At 46.3% G+C, this 17353-nt stretch overlaps 1 protein-coding gene across 2 annotated transcripts in view; it reads left to right on the forward strand.

Annotated features, from left to right (window-relative positions):
• Positions 1-4584: 4584 nt before the first annotated feature.
• Positions 4585-17353, forward strand: part of FAM168B (family with sequence similarity 168 member B) — a 42286-nt gene continuing 29517 nt past the window's right edge. The window contains exons 1-2 of one of the 2 annotated variants that reach the window (XM_070071040.2): positions 4585-4884; positions 14343-14423. In XM_070071040.2, coding sequence (XP_069927141.1) covers positions 14354-14423 — 70 coding nt within the window. In that variant the 5' untranslated portion in view covers positions 4585-4884; positions 14343-14353. Of the gene's footprint in view, positions 4885-4992; positions 5024-14342; positions 14424-17353 lie in introns of those variants that run through there. The other variant, XM_089328362.1, reaches the window with a different exon arrangement.

Below are 17353 nucleotides of genomic sequence, written 5' to 3' on the forward strand. Positions count from 1 at the left end.
GAGCTGGCTCAGAAGTGGAGCAGTCAGGACATGAACCAACGCCCATATGGCATGGCTTTACCTGTTATGCCACAGTGTCAGCCCTATTTATATCTCTTTACATGTGGATTTCATCCTGGGATATGGTGTGAAATATAGATTCAATCTTATACTTTTTCACATGACTACATTTTTGTCCCAACACTGTTTATCAAACAGCCCATCCTTATCTCCATTTTTTGGGTTGCTATCTTTATCAGATGCCAGCTTCCCCAAATTATTTGAGTTATTTCTGGGCCTTTTATTATATTTCATTGGTCTGTCTACTCATGCGCTGATTTACTAATTGAGACTTTTAAATTGCCAGGTCTGGTGTCCCCTCTCTATTATTTTCAACATTTTCCTAGCAGATATTGTTGCATTTGATTTTTTTGGTCAATTCCCCCCCCCCATATATAAAGAATAATTACTTTAGTGAAAATAACTGCTGATATTTTATTGGGATTATGTTAACTTCTTAATTTTTTTTTTTTTGACAGGCAGAGTTAGACAGTAAGAGAGAGAGAGAGAGAGACAGAGAGAAAGGTCTTCCTTTGCCGTTGGTTCACCCCCCAAAGTGGCCGCTACGGCCAGCGCGTTGGGGCTGGCACGCTGCGCCGATCCGAAGCCAGGAGCCAGGTGCTTCCTCCTGGTCTCCCATGCGGGTGCAGGGCCCAAGCACCTGGGCCATCCTCCACTGCACTCCAGGCCACAGCAGAGAGCTGGACTGGAAAAGGAGCAACCGGAACAGAATCCGGCGCCCCAACTAGAGACTAGAACCGGCGCAGCAGGTGGAGGATTAGCCTAGTGAGCCGCAGTGCCGGCCTAACTTCTTCATTTAGGGAGCACTGACACTTTTCTGATGGTGAATGTACTTATCTATGGATGTGATCCCTGCTCCCCATGCATTTAATTGTTCTTTTGTGACCTTTGGTGGTTATTTAAAATTTTATTCATGGAGCTGTTCATTGTGGCATAGTGGGCTAATCCTCTGCCTGTAGTGCTGGCATACATCCCATATGGGTGCTGGTTCAAGTCCCGGCTACTCTTCCTATCCAGCTCTCTTCTATGCCTGGGAAAGTAGTGGACGATGGCCCAAGTGCTTGGGCCTCTGCACCTGCAAGGGAGACTGGGGGGAAGCTCCTGGCTCCTGATCGGCTCAGCTTTGGCCATTGCAGCCATTTGGGGAGTGAACCAGTAGATGGAAGACCCTTCTGTCTCTCCCTTTTTGCGTAACTCTACCTCTCATATAAATAAATTCTTTAAAAAATTTTTATTCATGCAGATTTTGCCCAATTCTTTTTTTATAAACATATTATTTTTCATTTTGAAAGGCAGAGACAGGATCCTCCATCCACCGGTTCATTCCCCAAATGCCCACAAAAGCCAGGGCAGGGCCAGGTTGAAATCAACAACCTGTACCTCAATTAGTGCCTTCCATATGACTGACAAGAACCCAAGTGCTTGAGCCCTCACCTGCTGTTCCCACAGTATGTGGTAACAGAAAGCTAGAATTAGAAGTAGAGCCAGGTTTCAAACCTTGGCACTTCATTATAGGATACATGCATTCCGAGTGGCAACTTTTTCTTTCTTCTCTTTTAATAGTTGTTCTTGCATCTTTTTTCTTTTTATTTATTTATAAGGCAGAGGGAATGATCTCTTTCATCTGCTGCTTAATTCACTAAATACCCACAACAGCCAGGACTGGGCCAGGCCTGAAGCAAGGAACTCCATCTGGGGCTCCCATGAGGGTGGCAGGGGCCCAAGTACTTGAGCCAGCATCTGCTGTCCCGCAGGGTGTGCACTAGCAGGAAGCTGGATCGGAAATGGAGCCAGAAGTGGAACCAGGCACTCTGCTATGGGATGAGGGTATCCCAAGTGATGGCTTAACCTACTATGCTACAACACCTGTCTCCCCCAAGTGGTATGTTAACTGGTGCACAAACTGTCTACCCCTGGATTCTCATAAAAGCTTATTAATGTATTTTATTTCTAATTCACACACTAAAAATTATATTTTAAAATATATAACATGTATAGATATGTAATATGTGATAGTTATAAATAGGAAATACACTTTATAATGTTATAAATACCATTGAATATATTTTATTTCTAATTCACACAATAAAAATTATATTTTTAAATACATAACATGTATAGATATGTAATATGAGATAGTTGTAAACAGGAAATACACTTCATAACATTATAATATTACAAATACCATTGCATTTATTTACATTTGGTTACTTTTCCTATAATCAAGCTTATATAAAATGTATCCTTTTTTAAAAGACTTATTTATTATTTATTTGAAAGTCAGAATTACACAGAGAGAGGAGAGGCAGAGAGAGAGGTCTTCCATCTGATGGTTCACTCTCCAATTGGCCGCAATGGCCAGAGCTGTGCTGATCCAAAGCCAGGAGCTTCTTCTGGATCTCCCATCTGGGTGTAGGGTCCCAATCACTTGGGCCATCTTCTACTGCTTTCCCAGGCCATAGCAAAGAGCTGGATCGGAAGTGGAGCAGCCAGGACTCGAACTGGTGCCCACACGGGATGCTGGTGCTTTAGGCCAGGACATTAACCCACTGCACCATAGCCCCAGCCCTATCCTTTCTTCTATTATGTATTTTAAGTATTTACATGACACTTGTAGAATTTTTCTATAAAATTTTTGATTTTTGCTTTTTAATGAATTCTCCTGTGTAGTCTTTAAAATTTTTTAAAAAAACTTGATCAGGGGACAACGCTGTGGCATAGCTGGTGAAGCCAATGCCTGCAGTGCCGGCATCCCATACACACCGGTTCAAGTCCCAGTTGCTCTACTTCCAATCCAGCTCTCTGCTATGGACTGGGAAAGCAGTATAAGATGGCCCAAGTGCTTGGGCTCCTGCGCCCGCGTGGGAGACCTGGAAGAAGCTCCTGGCTCCTGGCTTCAGATCAGCACAGCTCTGGCCATTGTGGCCAACTGGGGAGTGAACCAGCGGATGGAAAACCTCTCTCTCTCTCTTTCAAATAAATAAATCTTATTCTTTTTATTTTAAACTTGATCAGGACTTATTTATTTTCAACTACTTGTAAGGCTGAAGGAGAGGTATCTTTCATCCATTGGTTCATTCCCCAAATGCCTGAGCCAGGCTGAAGCCTGGGGCCAGGAACTCAATCTAGTCCCCCTTGTGGGTGGCAGGGACTCAAGCACTCCAGCCACCACCTGTTGCTTTCCAGAGTGTGCACCAGCAGGGAGCTGGAATCAGAAGCAGAGGGAAGCCTCAAGCTCAGGCCCTCTGACATGGGATGCAGGCATCCCAAGAGGTGGCCTAACCGCCTGTCAAAAGCCTTCCTCATTCGTGTATTTTTAATATGGAAAAAGGGTAATCAAATCACCATGGTGTTTGTATTCCAACAGATCACATCTGAAAGCCCAATGCACTAATTTTATTTAAAGCTATTGACATTTCCCCCCAGAAGCTGCATCGTCTACAACTACAGGTTGGGCATCCCTAATCCAGAATGCTCCAAATCTGAAACCTTATGAGCAATGACATCTCACGGTGGGCGGCGGGGGCTTCCACGTCGTGAAACTTCGCTTCAAGCACAAACATTAAAAAGTTGTATAAACTACCTTCAGGCTACGTGCATAAGGTATATAATAAACGAATTTCTTGTTCACACTTGGGTCCCATCCCAAGATAAATCATTACGTTATGCAAAGACACCCTCCTCCCAAATCTGAAAAAAAAAAAAAACCTGAAAACTTATGGTCCCAACGCATTTAGGGTAAGAGAAAAGAAAAATCCTATAAAATCCTAAAAAGAGTGGCCCACTGAAGGATCTTCAGTTGCAATGGTTGTTACAGATGTAGTTGCAGGTAGGGGTGGACCGGCCCGGTTCTTTCCGGAAGTACAGGTCCGGGTGGCCCCGTACTCCCTGGGCCCAGCCAGACTCTCCTGCAGCGCCCAATCCCACCCCTTAAGCAGACCCACCGGCCCTGACCAGGCAGGGCACCGGCGGGTGGGTCCCAGGGGGCAGTCCTAGGAACGCTGGCGGCCAGGACTTTCTCACAGAGGAAGCACCCTGAACCCCGGCCCTGCTTCTCAGCAGCAGTGCGTTCCCAAAGGGCTCCATGAACGCAGAGTCGGGGGAGCAGCGCCGGGAAAGCCCCGCACGGCGGTGACTGCGCTCCCGCGCCGGCCCCCGGCCCCACCGCCCCGTCCGCCGGGGCACAGGCAGCCTCCGGGCTGCGGGAGCCGAAACCCGTGGCAGGAGCGCGTCAAGGGGGCACCAGCCCGTCAGACCCAGCGCTGCGCACCGCCACTACCGCGCCCTGCTTCGTAAACGCGAAATCGAATACACTATGTCCACAAGACGTTACTACATAGCCTCAACAACGTCCCGCCGCGCTCCCCAGGGGCGCGATATCACTCGAGGGGGAACAATCCCCACCAGCGTCTAACGCAGAGACTCCCCAACTCCCGCGCGCGACTCCATCCGGGAGCCTCAAGGACGCCGGCGGGAGCGCGCACGGCGCCGCGTCACGTGCCCGCGCGCCCCCGCCGCGGCGCGCCCCGGGCGGAAGTGAGGTCGGCGGCTCCGGTGGCTGCGCAGCGTCGGCGGGGAGCGCGGGCTGCGGAGAGGCGGGCCGGGCCAAGCCGAGCCGAGCCGAGCGAGCGGGAGCGCGGCGCGCGGGAGGCGGCGGAGACGCGGGGCCGAGCGGCTCAGCCCCGCAAAGGAGCAGGACTCCGCGGCGCTCGCCCCTCGCCTCACCCCCCCCCCCAGCCTCACGGCCGAGCCCGTCCTGGGCCGGCGTGCGTTGGTCACTGAGGTCCAGGCCGTCGTCGTCGTCGCCGCCGCCGCAGCGGCGCGGTGAGTGCGGGCGGGCGGGGGCGGCACGCGCGTCCTTCTCGACCCCGGACGGCGGGCGGGTCCCGGGCCGGCCCGGGTGGCGGCGCGGCCCGGCCGGAAGTGCGGCGCTTTGTGAGCCGGGCCCCGGGGCGACGCCAAGGTCGGGCCCGCGGCTCGGGGTCGCCGGGCGCCGGGGCTGGGCCGCGGCCGCGCTTTGTCCCGCGGGCCAGGCGGGTGGGGGCCGAGGGGGCGGGGCCCGGCGCGGGCAGGTGCGGGCGGGCGGCCACCCGGCGCGGGGCTGCAGCCAGGTAGCCGGCCGGAGCGGATTCACGGCCCTGGAATGCTCTGGGCCTGCTAAAGGTCGCGGTGAAGCGGGGCAGGAAATCGAGTGTGAGAACCGGGGTGCCGATGGGACGTCGTGTCGGTCACTCGGGTTTAGGGGTCGTGCGATTTGCAAGCGTTTTTTTTTGGGGGGGGGGGGACGGTGATCACTTTGCATCCCCACCAAGTAGAAATGATTCCCTTTGGCGGACACCGAGCGTCTTCGGTGCAGCCTGGCGGGGCACAATTTAAATGAGGCTTTGGAAGAATTCCTTCGGAAAAGACGTTTCCTGGCACGGCCTGGGTTAACTTTCCAAAAAAAAAAAAAAAAGAAAGAACCTTTACCAGGTTCATTTAAAGAGTAGGCGAATGTGCATCTAGTGGATTGCACGAGTTAATGTTTAATCATTGAAAGGCACACATAGAAACATTTTGGAGTGTTCTGGCATGCGCTGTAGAAATGAGGTTTGTACCGTCCCCACAACTTAAACTCTCAAGTCATCCTTGTATAAGCTGAGATTACTTTCTCACGTGCTACGGATGGAAGACTTTGCCCCAAGTCTTGGGTTTGGGCGACAGTATGGACAGTTTTAAAGCTTTCGTAGGTAAAGAAAGTAATGGGTTATTTTGATTTTGACAGCCGAGAGTGGGGCATCTAGTACTGTTTTTCCGAATGTCGAAGATACCGTGGCAGAAATTTTGAAGATTTTTGCTCCCTTTGGTCCAGTGTTTGCCTGCGTCACCCCTGTTAAAGTTCGGAGTGTGTTTGGGACGCAGGAAAGCTTTAAACATGAGTTACAATTGGTTGGGATTGTGACCAACTGTAAGTTAAGGTCTGGTAGAAGGTGGCCCCTTTGGCTGTCGGGGTTGGAAGCCGCTTGCCTGGGTTTTTCAGGGCATTCACATGGGTAGGTGCCCCTTCTTGTCGCCTCCCACCCTTTGGAATAGAAGAAAGGTTTAGGCCAGGTAAGACAAGCACCTTAAACCCTGGAGAAAGGAGGAAGCCTCTGCTGTTCCTGCCTGTGCCCTGTTAATAGGCACAGGTATGTTTGTGAAGTTTTGCTGCACAGCTGCTCTCCACTCATTTTAAGGTTTGATGGAATCGTAATGCCAAAATTATTTGAATTCCCAAGTAAATAAAGAGTTGTGTAATGCCACACAGGTAGAGGATTAGAATTGGAAAACCCCTGAAGTGCTTTTAAAAAATGTTTTCACCCTTAGTAGGTCCTGTAGTTTAAAGGGAAAATTTGGGCTACTGTGTTACATAGTTTATTTTTCTGAATCAATCGAGAACAATTTTAAAACAACAGTGCACCAGTATAGTAGAGTGATGCGTTTCTCACATGGCTTTATCTTTGAAATCTGGTTGTACTGTGCAGAGTAGTGAGATTTCTCATGTTGGTCATTCTGAAGAGTATTTTAGCGTGCATATTTGTGATTCTGAAAAGGGTAGAATTTAAGTCCCTTGAAATTAGGTTGGTGGATATGAAATACTAAGATACAAAATTTTTAGAATACTGTAATTAGTATTTTATAAATTGAAAGTACAGTGATGGGTCTTTGATTTTAAATATTAACTTTCCTTCTGATTATTACCAGATTTTCAAGTTGAGCAATCTCATCTTTCTAAAGGTGCTTTAAATCTGCAATTTGTTCTGATCCAGATGTCAAAACACCTGTAGAAATTCTGGCAATCGAGTCATTTCAGATGGGGAGCATCTTAGAAGTGGTACCCTGCAGATGCTGCCTTGGGATTGAGGTCCTTGGTTCACACCAAACCCCACGTGAAAATTGGTGGTTCTTGGTTGCCCCGTGGCAGTAGAATCTGAGATTGGTGATGGTGTGTCTTTTTTTTTTTTTTTTTTTTTAAGATTTATTTATTTGAAAAACAGAGTTACAGGGGGGGAGAGAGAGAGAGATATTGATCAATCAAGCTATAGATCTTCCATCTGAGCTGGGCCAGACTGAAGCCAGGAGCCTGAAACTCCATCTGGGTCTTCCATGTGGTTGTAGGGCCCCAAGCACTTGGGCCATCTTCTGTTGCTTTCCCAGGCACATTAACAGGGAGCTGGATTGGAAGTGGAGCAGCTGAGGCCGAAGCTGTGGCATAGTGGGTAAAGCCGCTGCCTGCAGTGCTGGCATCCCATATGGGTGCCGGTTTGAGTCCCAGCTGCTCCACTTCCGATCCAGCTCTCTGCTATGGCCTGGGAAAGCAGTAGAAGATGGCCCAAATCTTTGGGCCCCTGCACCTGCGTGGGAGACCCAGAAGATGCTCCTGGCTCCTGGCTTCAGATCCGCTCAACTCCAGCTGTTGTGGCCAATTGGGGAGTGAACCAGCAGATGGAAGATCTCTCTCTGCCTCTCCTTCATTCTGTGTAACTCTTTCAGATAAATAAAGAAATCTTAAAAAAAAAAAAAAAAAAAGTGGAGCAGCCAAGACCAGAACTTTTGCTCATATGGGCTGCCCACCTTGCAGGTGGCGGCTTAATCCACTGTGTCACAACACTGACCCTGGGTTTTTTCTTTACTTTCTCATTCCACCAGTTTTAAAATAGAGCCATAAGCCTAACATCTTGATGTAAAGATTATTAGCATTTTGTTGTGTTTGACATTTTTCTGGGAATATTTTAAATTACAGATATGTCGTTTTCATCCTTATATACTTTAATACGTATCTTCCAGAAATTCTCTGCATAACCACAATGCTGTTATCATACCTAATAAACTTTAATATTATTGAGACCCAGCCCATATTTAGTTGCATCCCTAATATTTTAAAAGTAATCTTTTTAGTTTTTGCAATCAAAATCAGAATCCAAACAAAATTTCCTTTTATGTCTAAATCTGGTTTAAACTAGAAAATCCCTTGCCCCCACCCCAGTCTTCTTTCAGACTGTTAACTTACTGAAGTAGCTGGATCATTTGAACTCCAGACTCCATTTGCTTTTTGTAGCAGTACATCTTAGATGATACAAAAATTCATTTTTCCATCACATAAGGCTACATATAAGTATTTCACCTCTTAATGAGGGTTTAGGTCAGTGGGTATCATTGTGGCACAGCAGGTTAAGATGCCGCTTGGGTTGCCCACGTAGCGTTTCAGAAAGCCACTTCACATCCTTGCTACTCTGCCTCTGATTCAGCTTCCTGCTGATGTGTCTTGGGAGGCAGCAGACGATGGCCTCACTTCCCGGGACAACTGGATGAGGTTCTGGGCTCCTGACTTTGGCCTGCCCTAGCCCTGGCTGTCAGGCATTTGGGGAGTGAACAAGTGGATGGAAGCTTTCTTCTCTCCCTCCCTTCCCCCCCTTCTCTCTCCCGCTCCCTCTTTCTTCGCTTTCTCTCTATCATGCTCTGCCTTCGATGAAAATAATTTTTTTTTTTAAGATGTGGGGCTGGCATTGTGGTATAGTGGATTAAGACACTCCTTCCAATCCAGTTCCTTGCTAATGCACCTGGGAAGGCAGGGAAAGATGGTCCAAATTATTAGGCCTCTCCCACCCACGTCGGAGACCAGAATGGGGTTCTTTTCTGCCAGCTTCGACCTGGCCCAGATTGGGCTGTTGGCATCATTTGTGGGGTACACCAGTGGATGGAAGATAATCTCTGTCACTCTGCCTTTGAAATAAATAAGTGAAAATGAAGAAGGTGTGTTTATATAAAAACATGCTCAGCAGATTCAGGTTTCAAGTCCACTAATCAGACAGGCATATTTTGATACTTCTGAACTGGATTTTTAAGTAAATGGAAAGTCCCATATTTTCTGTTGGATAGTTCTTCAGTTATTCAGGAACATTCAGAAGGCATTTATGAGTTCCTTTTATGCCAGGCACCGTTAGCAAAGTTGTTTTCCCTGCCCTTGAGCTCATGGACTTGGAGAAGTCTCTCATCTGAACAAGTAACTTTGAAGAACCTTTTTGGCATTTGTTTGCAGACTAGCATGGCTGTTGTGTCACTGGCTTTCTTTCAACAAAACTAGCCCTTTTGGTCAAATTGAAGAGGGAACTGCAGTATTTTATTCCATTGGTCCTGTTATATTCTGTCTACCCATAATTTTTAATTCATTACAGCTTTAATCACTTTAGGGAACATTGGTCCTTAAGGAAGTTAAAAATGCTTTCAGAAAATGTAATTTCTTGGTAGGTTGAACTGCAACAGTATTTAGAATTCAGATATGGGTCTGTAATACTCTTTAGTGGCAGGTGTACAGAATTGTACTACCAGATGCTAAGTCAGGTCATTATGGAAGGAGAGCCTCCTGGTTGGTGGTCAGTGCTTCATTTGGGTTTTCGCAGCTTGGTGCTGTTTTGAATAGTGCTGTAATAAGCATTTATGTATGGTTTTTGGTGTAGTCGTGTTTTCATTTCTCTTGGTTATATACCTAGGGGTGGAACTGTAGGATCATTTGGTAACTCTAATTCCTAGGCTGTTTGTGAGCTTCATTGCTTATTTGAAGACAGCTCCTATGCAACGCACAGTTAAGGGTCTTCACATGATGGTTGTAACCTAATCTGGGTTTCTGTAATGAATTGCTGATTCCTTCCATGTAGCCTGAGCTTCAGACAAACCCAGTTGCCCAGTATTCCTAAAATGTATCTTACATTTTCTCATTTCTGTGGCTAGTTAGGATCCTATGTTGCTCACTGGAAATAGTGCCTTTTTAATGAAGTTTTTCCTGACTATTTCTCCCATTCCCCCATTGACTAAGAATTCACTTTATTCTCTAGTGGCTCTTAACCCTCTGTCCTTTTATTTCCATTGTTCATGAGTTTTGTCTTGTTCCTCATGGGCCTGTACTGTCCAGTATAATAGCTGTCATTTACATGTGACTGTTCAATTAAAGTTAAACTTTAATTTTTCAAACTAAAAATTGAGTTCCCATATTTGGACAGCACAGACATAGGTCTCCATCTTCCCAGATAGTTCTGTTGCACAGCATCTTTCTACCGTAAACTTAGAAGAGGGACTGTAATTTACTCTTTTGTTTCTCTGTGGCCTTTGTGTCATGCTTTGCTTATTTTGAATTCAACTGAGAAAATAAAATTAGGTTCTGGCACAGGACAGAGATACAGAGTTTGGAAAGTATTCATTTCTCAAGAAATGATAGTTTAACCAGAAAAGTAGATGAAAAATACCTGCTTGCCTCCTATGTTGTAAATCTGCCAAGAATGGGTTTAAAAGTGCAGAAGAGTAGAGGCTGGCAGTTGCTAATGTGTTTATTCCTAAACTGTGGGATACAACAGTTGATTCTCCTGCTTACTTGTCATGCTTTCCTTGTTTTCTCTCTCCTCTGGTCTGTACTTGGCCATCCAGTGTGCTAGCTCCTAGCCATATATGACTGCTAAATTGAGGTTCACTAAAGCTAAGCAATGGTTCTTACACTTTGTTCAGGTCACTACTGGCAAGTGGTAGCAGTACTGGGTAGCGCAGATAGAAAAACAACATTGAGGAAGAGAATCATTATACAGTGTTGATTGAGTCTTAACATTTAGCTCTAGTTGGGTATGTCAGCAGATTCGGCACCTGGCTTTGGTTTAGACATTTACGAAAAACTAGACAACTGATCAGGGAAGGAATGACCTAATCACTTATGGTGCCAGTTTATTTGTAATTCAGACCAGAACTTTTTTTTTTTTTAAGATTTCTTTTTATTTGTTTGCAAGACAGAGTTCGAGAGAGAGGTAGAGACAGAAAGGTCTTCCATCTGCTGGTTCACTCCCCTGATGGCCACAATGGGCGGAGCTGAGCCAATCTGAATCCAGGAGCCAGAAGCTTCTTCCAGGTCTCCCACGTGGGTGCAGGGTCCCAAGGACTTGGGCTATCCTCCACTGCTATCCCAGGCCATAGCAGAGAGATGGATCGGAAGAGGAGCAGCTGGGGCTTGAACTGGTCTCCATATGCGATGCCAGTGCTTCAGGCCAGGGCTTCAGTCAGCTGCGCCACAGCGCCGGCCCCAGACCAGAGCTTGTTACAAAGGCTAAATCTACTATGTTATTGTGTGTACTCAACGGCTCTAGTTGTCAGTATTCTAAATAGATCAAGTGAGCTGGAAATTTGAAGTGGTTTGACTTTGTATTTTGCCCCTGTGATGGAGCTTGATACCTAGAGTGTTCGAGGTGGACCTGTTTTTTAGAAACTCAGCAGGTAGTTGACTCCTGTTTTGTACTGGACCTTGTATTGGTGAAGATAGAGCACTGAACAGGACCAAGTGCATGTTGCCTGCTCTCCTGGAGCTGCTTTCCAGTTGAGGATGTGGGGAAAGTAGACACTTAACATGTAAATTATGCACGTTTTATATCTTTAACAGTTTTTTTTTTTTAGTAGACTACTTTTTAGGGTAGTTTTAGATTCACAGAAAAATTGAGTGGAAAATAGTTTTCTCACGTACCCCTGCCTCCACACGAGCTGCTTTTATTTTAAATTGAAGCTCACCTTAATCCTTAAAGCCACATAGTCGGTTGGCCGGCGCCGTGCCTCAATAGGCTAATCCTCCACCTTGCGGCGCCGGCACACCGGGTTCTGTCCCGGCTGCCCCTCTTCCAGGCCAGCTCTCTGCTGTGGCCAGGGAGTGCAGTGGAGGATGGCCCAAGTACTTGGGCCCTGCACCCCATGGGAGACAAGGAGAAGCACCTGGCTCCTGCCTTCGGATCAGTGTGGTGTGCCGGCCGCGGCGGCCATTGGAGGGTGAACCAACGGCAAAAGGAAGACCTTTCTCTCTGTCTCTCTCTCTCTCTCACTGTCCACTCTGCCTGTCAAAAAATTAAAAAACAAAAACAAACAAACAAAAAACAAAAACCACATAGTCAGTGAGTGACTTAGCAGATGAGGAATAGTGAAAACTCCCCCTTTAACAAAAAAGATATGTGAATGGTAAACATTGGATGGTTTAATAGGCATTGTTGGACTTAGCTATTTTGCCTTTTTTTTTTTTTTTAGAATTCAGATGTTATGATTTCTTATTTTTTTTTAAGATTTATTTATTTATTGGAAAGGCAGAGTTAGAGAGAGAGAGAGATATCTTCCATCCCATTGATTCACTCCCTAAATGGCTGCAATAGGCAGAGCTGCCCTGATCCCAAGCCAGGAGCCCGGAGCTTCTTTCGGATCTCCCACGTGGGTGCAGGGGCCCAAGGACTGGGTCATCTGCCACTTTCCCAGGCCATAGCAGAGAATGGGATCGGAAGTAGAGCAGCGAAGTCTCAAACTGGCGCCCATATGGGATGCCAGCACTGCACAAGACAGCTTTACCCGCTATGACACAACACATGCCCTGTTTGGTCTTCTTTAGGAAAAAATATATTTAGCAGAAGTCAAGAAAGCTACCATAAATTCATCCCATCTCGAGACAGTCACTATTCATGCTTTTATGCGTTTCCTTCCAGGATTTTTTGTTTGTGCAAGAGATGCACATGCCTGTATGTGAAGGTAGAAATTGGAAATCATACTATCATACTTCATTCAGTAGTGCACCCTACTTTTTTTTTTTTTTTTTTACAGGTAGAGTTATTGACAGAGAGAGAAAGAGAGAAAGGTCTTCCTTCCATTGGGTCACCCCCCAAGTGGCCGCTACGGCTGGTGCTGCGCCGATCTGAAGTCAGGAGCCAGGTGCTTCTTCCTGGCCTCCCAAGTGGGTGCAGGGGCCCAAAGACTTGGGCCATCCTTCACTGCACTCCCAGGCCACGGCAGAGAGCTGGACTGGATGAGGAGCGACCGGGACTAGAACCCGGCGCCCATATGGGAAGCCGGTGCCTCAGTCGGAGGATTAACCAAGTGAGCCACGGTGCCAGCCCTGTACCCTACTTTTTCACTTAGCATTGTCTCATTTGTATTTTTTAAGGTTATTTATGTATTTGAAGGGCAGAGTGACAAAGAGAATACTGATCTTCCATCTGCTGGTTCACTCCCAAATGCTTACAACTGGGGCTGGCTTAGGCCAAAGCCAGGAGCCAGGAACTCTGTTTATTCAGGTCTCCCATACAAGTAACAGGGACTCCACTTCAGCTATTATCTGATTTTCCGGTGCATTAGCAGGAAACTGGGATGCTGGTCTCCCAAGTGGCAGCTTAATCCACTGTACCACAATGCCCATCCCATATGATTTTTTAAAAAGATTTATTTATTATTATTTATTTGAAAGGCAGAGTTACAGAGAGGCAGAGGCAGAGAAAGAGGGGTCTTCCATCCACTGGTTCACTCCCCAGATAGCTGCATGGCCAGAGCTGCGCCAATCCAAAGCCAGGAGCCAGGAACATCTTCTGGGTCTCCCATGTGGGTGCAGGGGCCAAGGACTTGGGCCATCTTCTGCTACTTTCCCAGGCCATAGCAGAGAGCTGGATCAGAAGTGGAGCAGCCAGAACTCGAACTGGCGCCCACATGGGATGCCGGCACTGCAGGCAGCTTCTCCCACTTTGCCACAGCACCCCCTCCCCTCCCATATATTTTTTTTTTTTTTTTTTTTGACAGAGTGGACAGTGAGAGAGAGAGACAGAGAGAAAGGTCTTCCTTTGCCGTTGGTTCACCCCCCAATGGCTGCTGCGGCCGGCACACTGTGCTGATCTGAAGCCAGGAGCCAGGTGCTTCTCCTTGTCTCCCATGGGGTGCAGGGCCCAAGTACTTGGGCCATCCTCCACTGCCCTCCCTGGCCACAGCAGAGAGCTGGACAGGAAAAGGAGCAACCAGGACAGAATCCAGCCCCCCAACTGGGACTAGAACCCAGTGTGCTGGTGCCGCAGGCAGAGGATTAGCCTAGTGAGCTGCGTATGGTTTTAAGAAAGAAGCTACATTCTTGATTCACTGCACTACAATGTCCATCCCATTCTTATGTCTTAAGCACTTTTTAAAGAGAAGCTACATGGTATTTTAGGTTCTGGATATATTTTGGTTTACTCAGTTATTCTTCCATTACAAGGATGTTTAGGTTATTTGTAGAATTTTTATCCCTAGCTTCTGACGGACTGAAGAGAATTGGAAAGTGTACAGTGTCCTGAGTGGGCATGTTAGGGCGTTGAGCACTCCTGTTCTGTTCCCTGCTGGTTGGGAGCAGCATGAAGTGCATTATAGGCTGCCAAAAGGAGTCTTGCTGCCTGCTCTTTTGGGACTGATGCTGCAGAAAAATCTAGGAACAAAGCACTTAGCTAAATCTTTTTTTTTTCTTCTAGTACTTGAAATCATGAATCCTGTGTATAGCCCTGGATCTTCTGGGGTTCCCTATACAAATGCCAAAGGAATTGGTTATACAGGTAAGCAAGTAATATTTTGTTTCATTATTGATCTTTGAGTACTTGATATTTCCATGTCACTAAGAATGTTTTCAAATGACAAACACAATCAAAGTGGCTTAGATGAGTATGGAAATGAAAAATTAAGAAGTAGGACTGGCTGTCACCTGGTGTCAGCCTCACTTCCTTAGTTTTGATCACAGGTCCCACTCCTCCCCATTCTGGACTCTGTAAGGTTCAGCCCCTCCCAGCAGTCTGTAACTAGGAGCCTCATAATCTTCACCCTTCAGGAAAGCCCAGAGAGGTTTGTTCCCTGTTCACAGCAGTCCTGGGCTTTGTCCTGATTGAATCACCTTCCATACCTGGGCCAGGGAGGGAATTCTAAAACATGAACATAGGCCTGCACCACATTCCTCACCCTCCGTGGAGTCAGCCAGTCAAACTCGGGCTGTAGGGAAGCTCTGAAGCAAAAATTTGGGAGACAGTAGCAGGTTGGTTAAAAATAGCAAATGGTTGTCCTAATTGGTGACTTCAGAGAAGCAGTAAGTATTTGTTATGTTATAATTTCATTGTGGATTTTGATGATATGGTAAAGAGGTAACACTAAAACCTTGGTGCTACAAAATTCTTAAAGTGAAGTAAAACATTTTCAAATGTGCAACTGAACTTGCAGGATAAGAGAGAACTGTGTGGGGCCAAATATGAAAATGATGTAAAACCTAGCTCAGTTGGCCCATGAGCTAATGCTGTGCCTGTCCATTTACTGTTTACTATTTTAACAGCGCAAAAGGGGACAGAAAGTGAAGCTTGGGACCTTGTAAAACTGGGATTTGTGCTTCTAGAGGGTGATACTTTCCAAGAAGAGATAGATTAAATGATCCATTCACTCGCCCCACAAGGAAGCTGTGTCTGCTCGGGCTCCTGAAAGGGGGAATTTTGAAGAACTTGTAGCCATTCAGAGATGTTTGGAGCTCTAGATTGTATGACTTGTACTTCCCAAGGAGCCAACACTTGAGGAACTGTCATAAGAAATACTATCCGGGCTGCATTCACCCTGAAGCACCTGACAGCAGCAGGTACAGAACCGTGCTGGAGGCAAACGTCAACCCGGGTTGCATGGGAACTTCCCACAACATTCTGCCTGCTAACAGGCAAAATCAATCTAAAATGTGGGGCATTCTCCTTCCGGTAAGAGACAGCAGTCATGACAGACTACAAGAATAGAACCATCAGGTGGAACTGTGTCCCAAAACAAGTTCAGAAAAATTGGATGTGTAAAAGAAAGAATGAAAAACATAAAGGAACAAGATGTTGGGGGTAAAAAGGAACCAACTGTAACTTAAAGAAATAAAAAAAAATGTCATTTGGACAACATTCAGGTTATACAGCTCTGCTAAAGAGAGACCCAGAATATGACATAGGAAAGTGGGAAAATGGGAGACTGGTTAAACTATTTGAGGAGAATTAAGAGTTCTGAAAGGACTGAATAGAGCAGCCGGAAGAGAAAGAGGGACAGACTTTTTCATAATTGATGAACGGTAATTTAGCATTGAGACCTGCTGTTTTTAAAGTGTTAACAGTAGCTAAAGGTGATGTTGAGTGAATCTGGAGCCATGGAAGTAGCCAGAAACCTAAGGTGTTAGCCGATGTGATCCTTTGGTTCCTAACTGATTGCCTCTCATAAACACCATTCTGCAAGGGCAGTAAGACCAGGTGCATGTTGTTCCTGCACTTTGCTTAGCAAAAGCAGGGATTGGCAAACTCTACATAGAGGGCTAGGTTGTAACTGTTTTAGGCTTTGTGGATCATACAGCTGCTCAAATCTGCCTTTGTAGCACAAAAGCAGCCTTAGAGAGTTTTCAGTATAATGTGTTCCAATACAGCTTAAGACAGGCCGTGAACTAGGTTTGCCCTGAGGACTCTTGTTTGCTGACCCCTAGTCTAGAGAATTGAAGTGAAACATTTTCTTATGATTTTTTTTGCCTTAAAATTACATTTAGAAGAAAATTTCTGTAATTTATAAGTGATTTTAAATGTACATTTTTTTCTTTTCCTTTTTTTGGTTTGGGAATTTTAATTTTTTAAAATTTATTTGAGAGACAGAGAGATATGGTTAGATACATAGCTCAGTCAGATCCACTGATTTGCTTCCCAGTGGTCAAAAACAAGAGTTGAAAACTTAGTTCTAGGTCTCTTCCACATGGGCGGCAGCAACCCAATCACTGAGCCATCACCACTGCCTCCCAGGGTCTGTATTAGCGGGAAGCTGGAGTCAGAAGCTGTAGCTGGGTATTGAACCAGGCATTCCAGTATGGGATGTGGGCATCTTAACTGATGTCTCAACTGCTGGGCTGAACGTCCGCCCCAGTTTCGGTGTTTCTACGTGTCTGAAAATCTTCAGTGCCAAAAGCTGACAAGACATCTGAGAGGCCAGCACCGCAGCTCACTAGGCTAATCCTCTGCCTGCGGCACCAGCACACCGGGTTCTAGTCCTGGTCAGGGCGCCGGATTCTGTCCCAGTCGCTCCTCTTCCAGTCCAGCTCTCTGCTGTGGCCCGGGAGGGCATTGGAGGATGGCCCAAGTGCTTGGGCCCTGCACCCGCATGGGAGACCAGGAGAAGCACCTGGCTCCTGGCTTCGGATCAGCGCGGTGTGCCGGCCGCAGCAGCCATTGGGGGGTGAACCAATGGAAAAGGGAGACCTATCTCTCTCTCTCTCTCTCTCTCACTGTCCACTCTGCCTGTCCAAAAAAAAAAAAAAAAAAAAAAAAAAATCTGAGAGCAAAGTATTTTAGTACCATTTTATATTCTGACAAGTAGTGAGGCTGCTCAGTAAGTTTCCTTTTTATTTATGTTTATTGTAAAAAAGGGAACTCTTCTTAAAGATGCTTTGTCTTTGAATTACAGCAACACAGTTACTGACACAGTTGATTTTATATCTACCATCTTACTA

Source organism: Oryctolagus cuniculus, chromosome 3 (genome assembly GCF_051225735.1).
Source record: "Oryctolagus cuniculus isolate XC-2025 breed Fujian yellow rabbit chromosome 3, ASM5122573v1, whole genome shotgun sequence".
NCBI lineage: Eukaryota > Metazoa > Chordata > Mammalia > Lagomorpha > Leporidae > Oryctolagus > Oryctolagus cuniculus.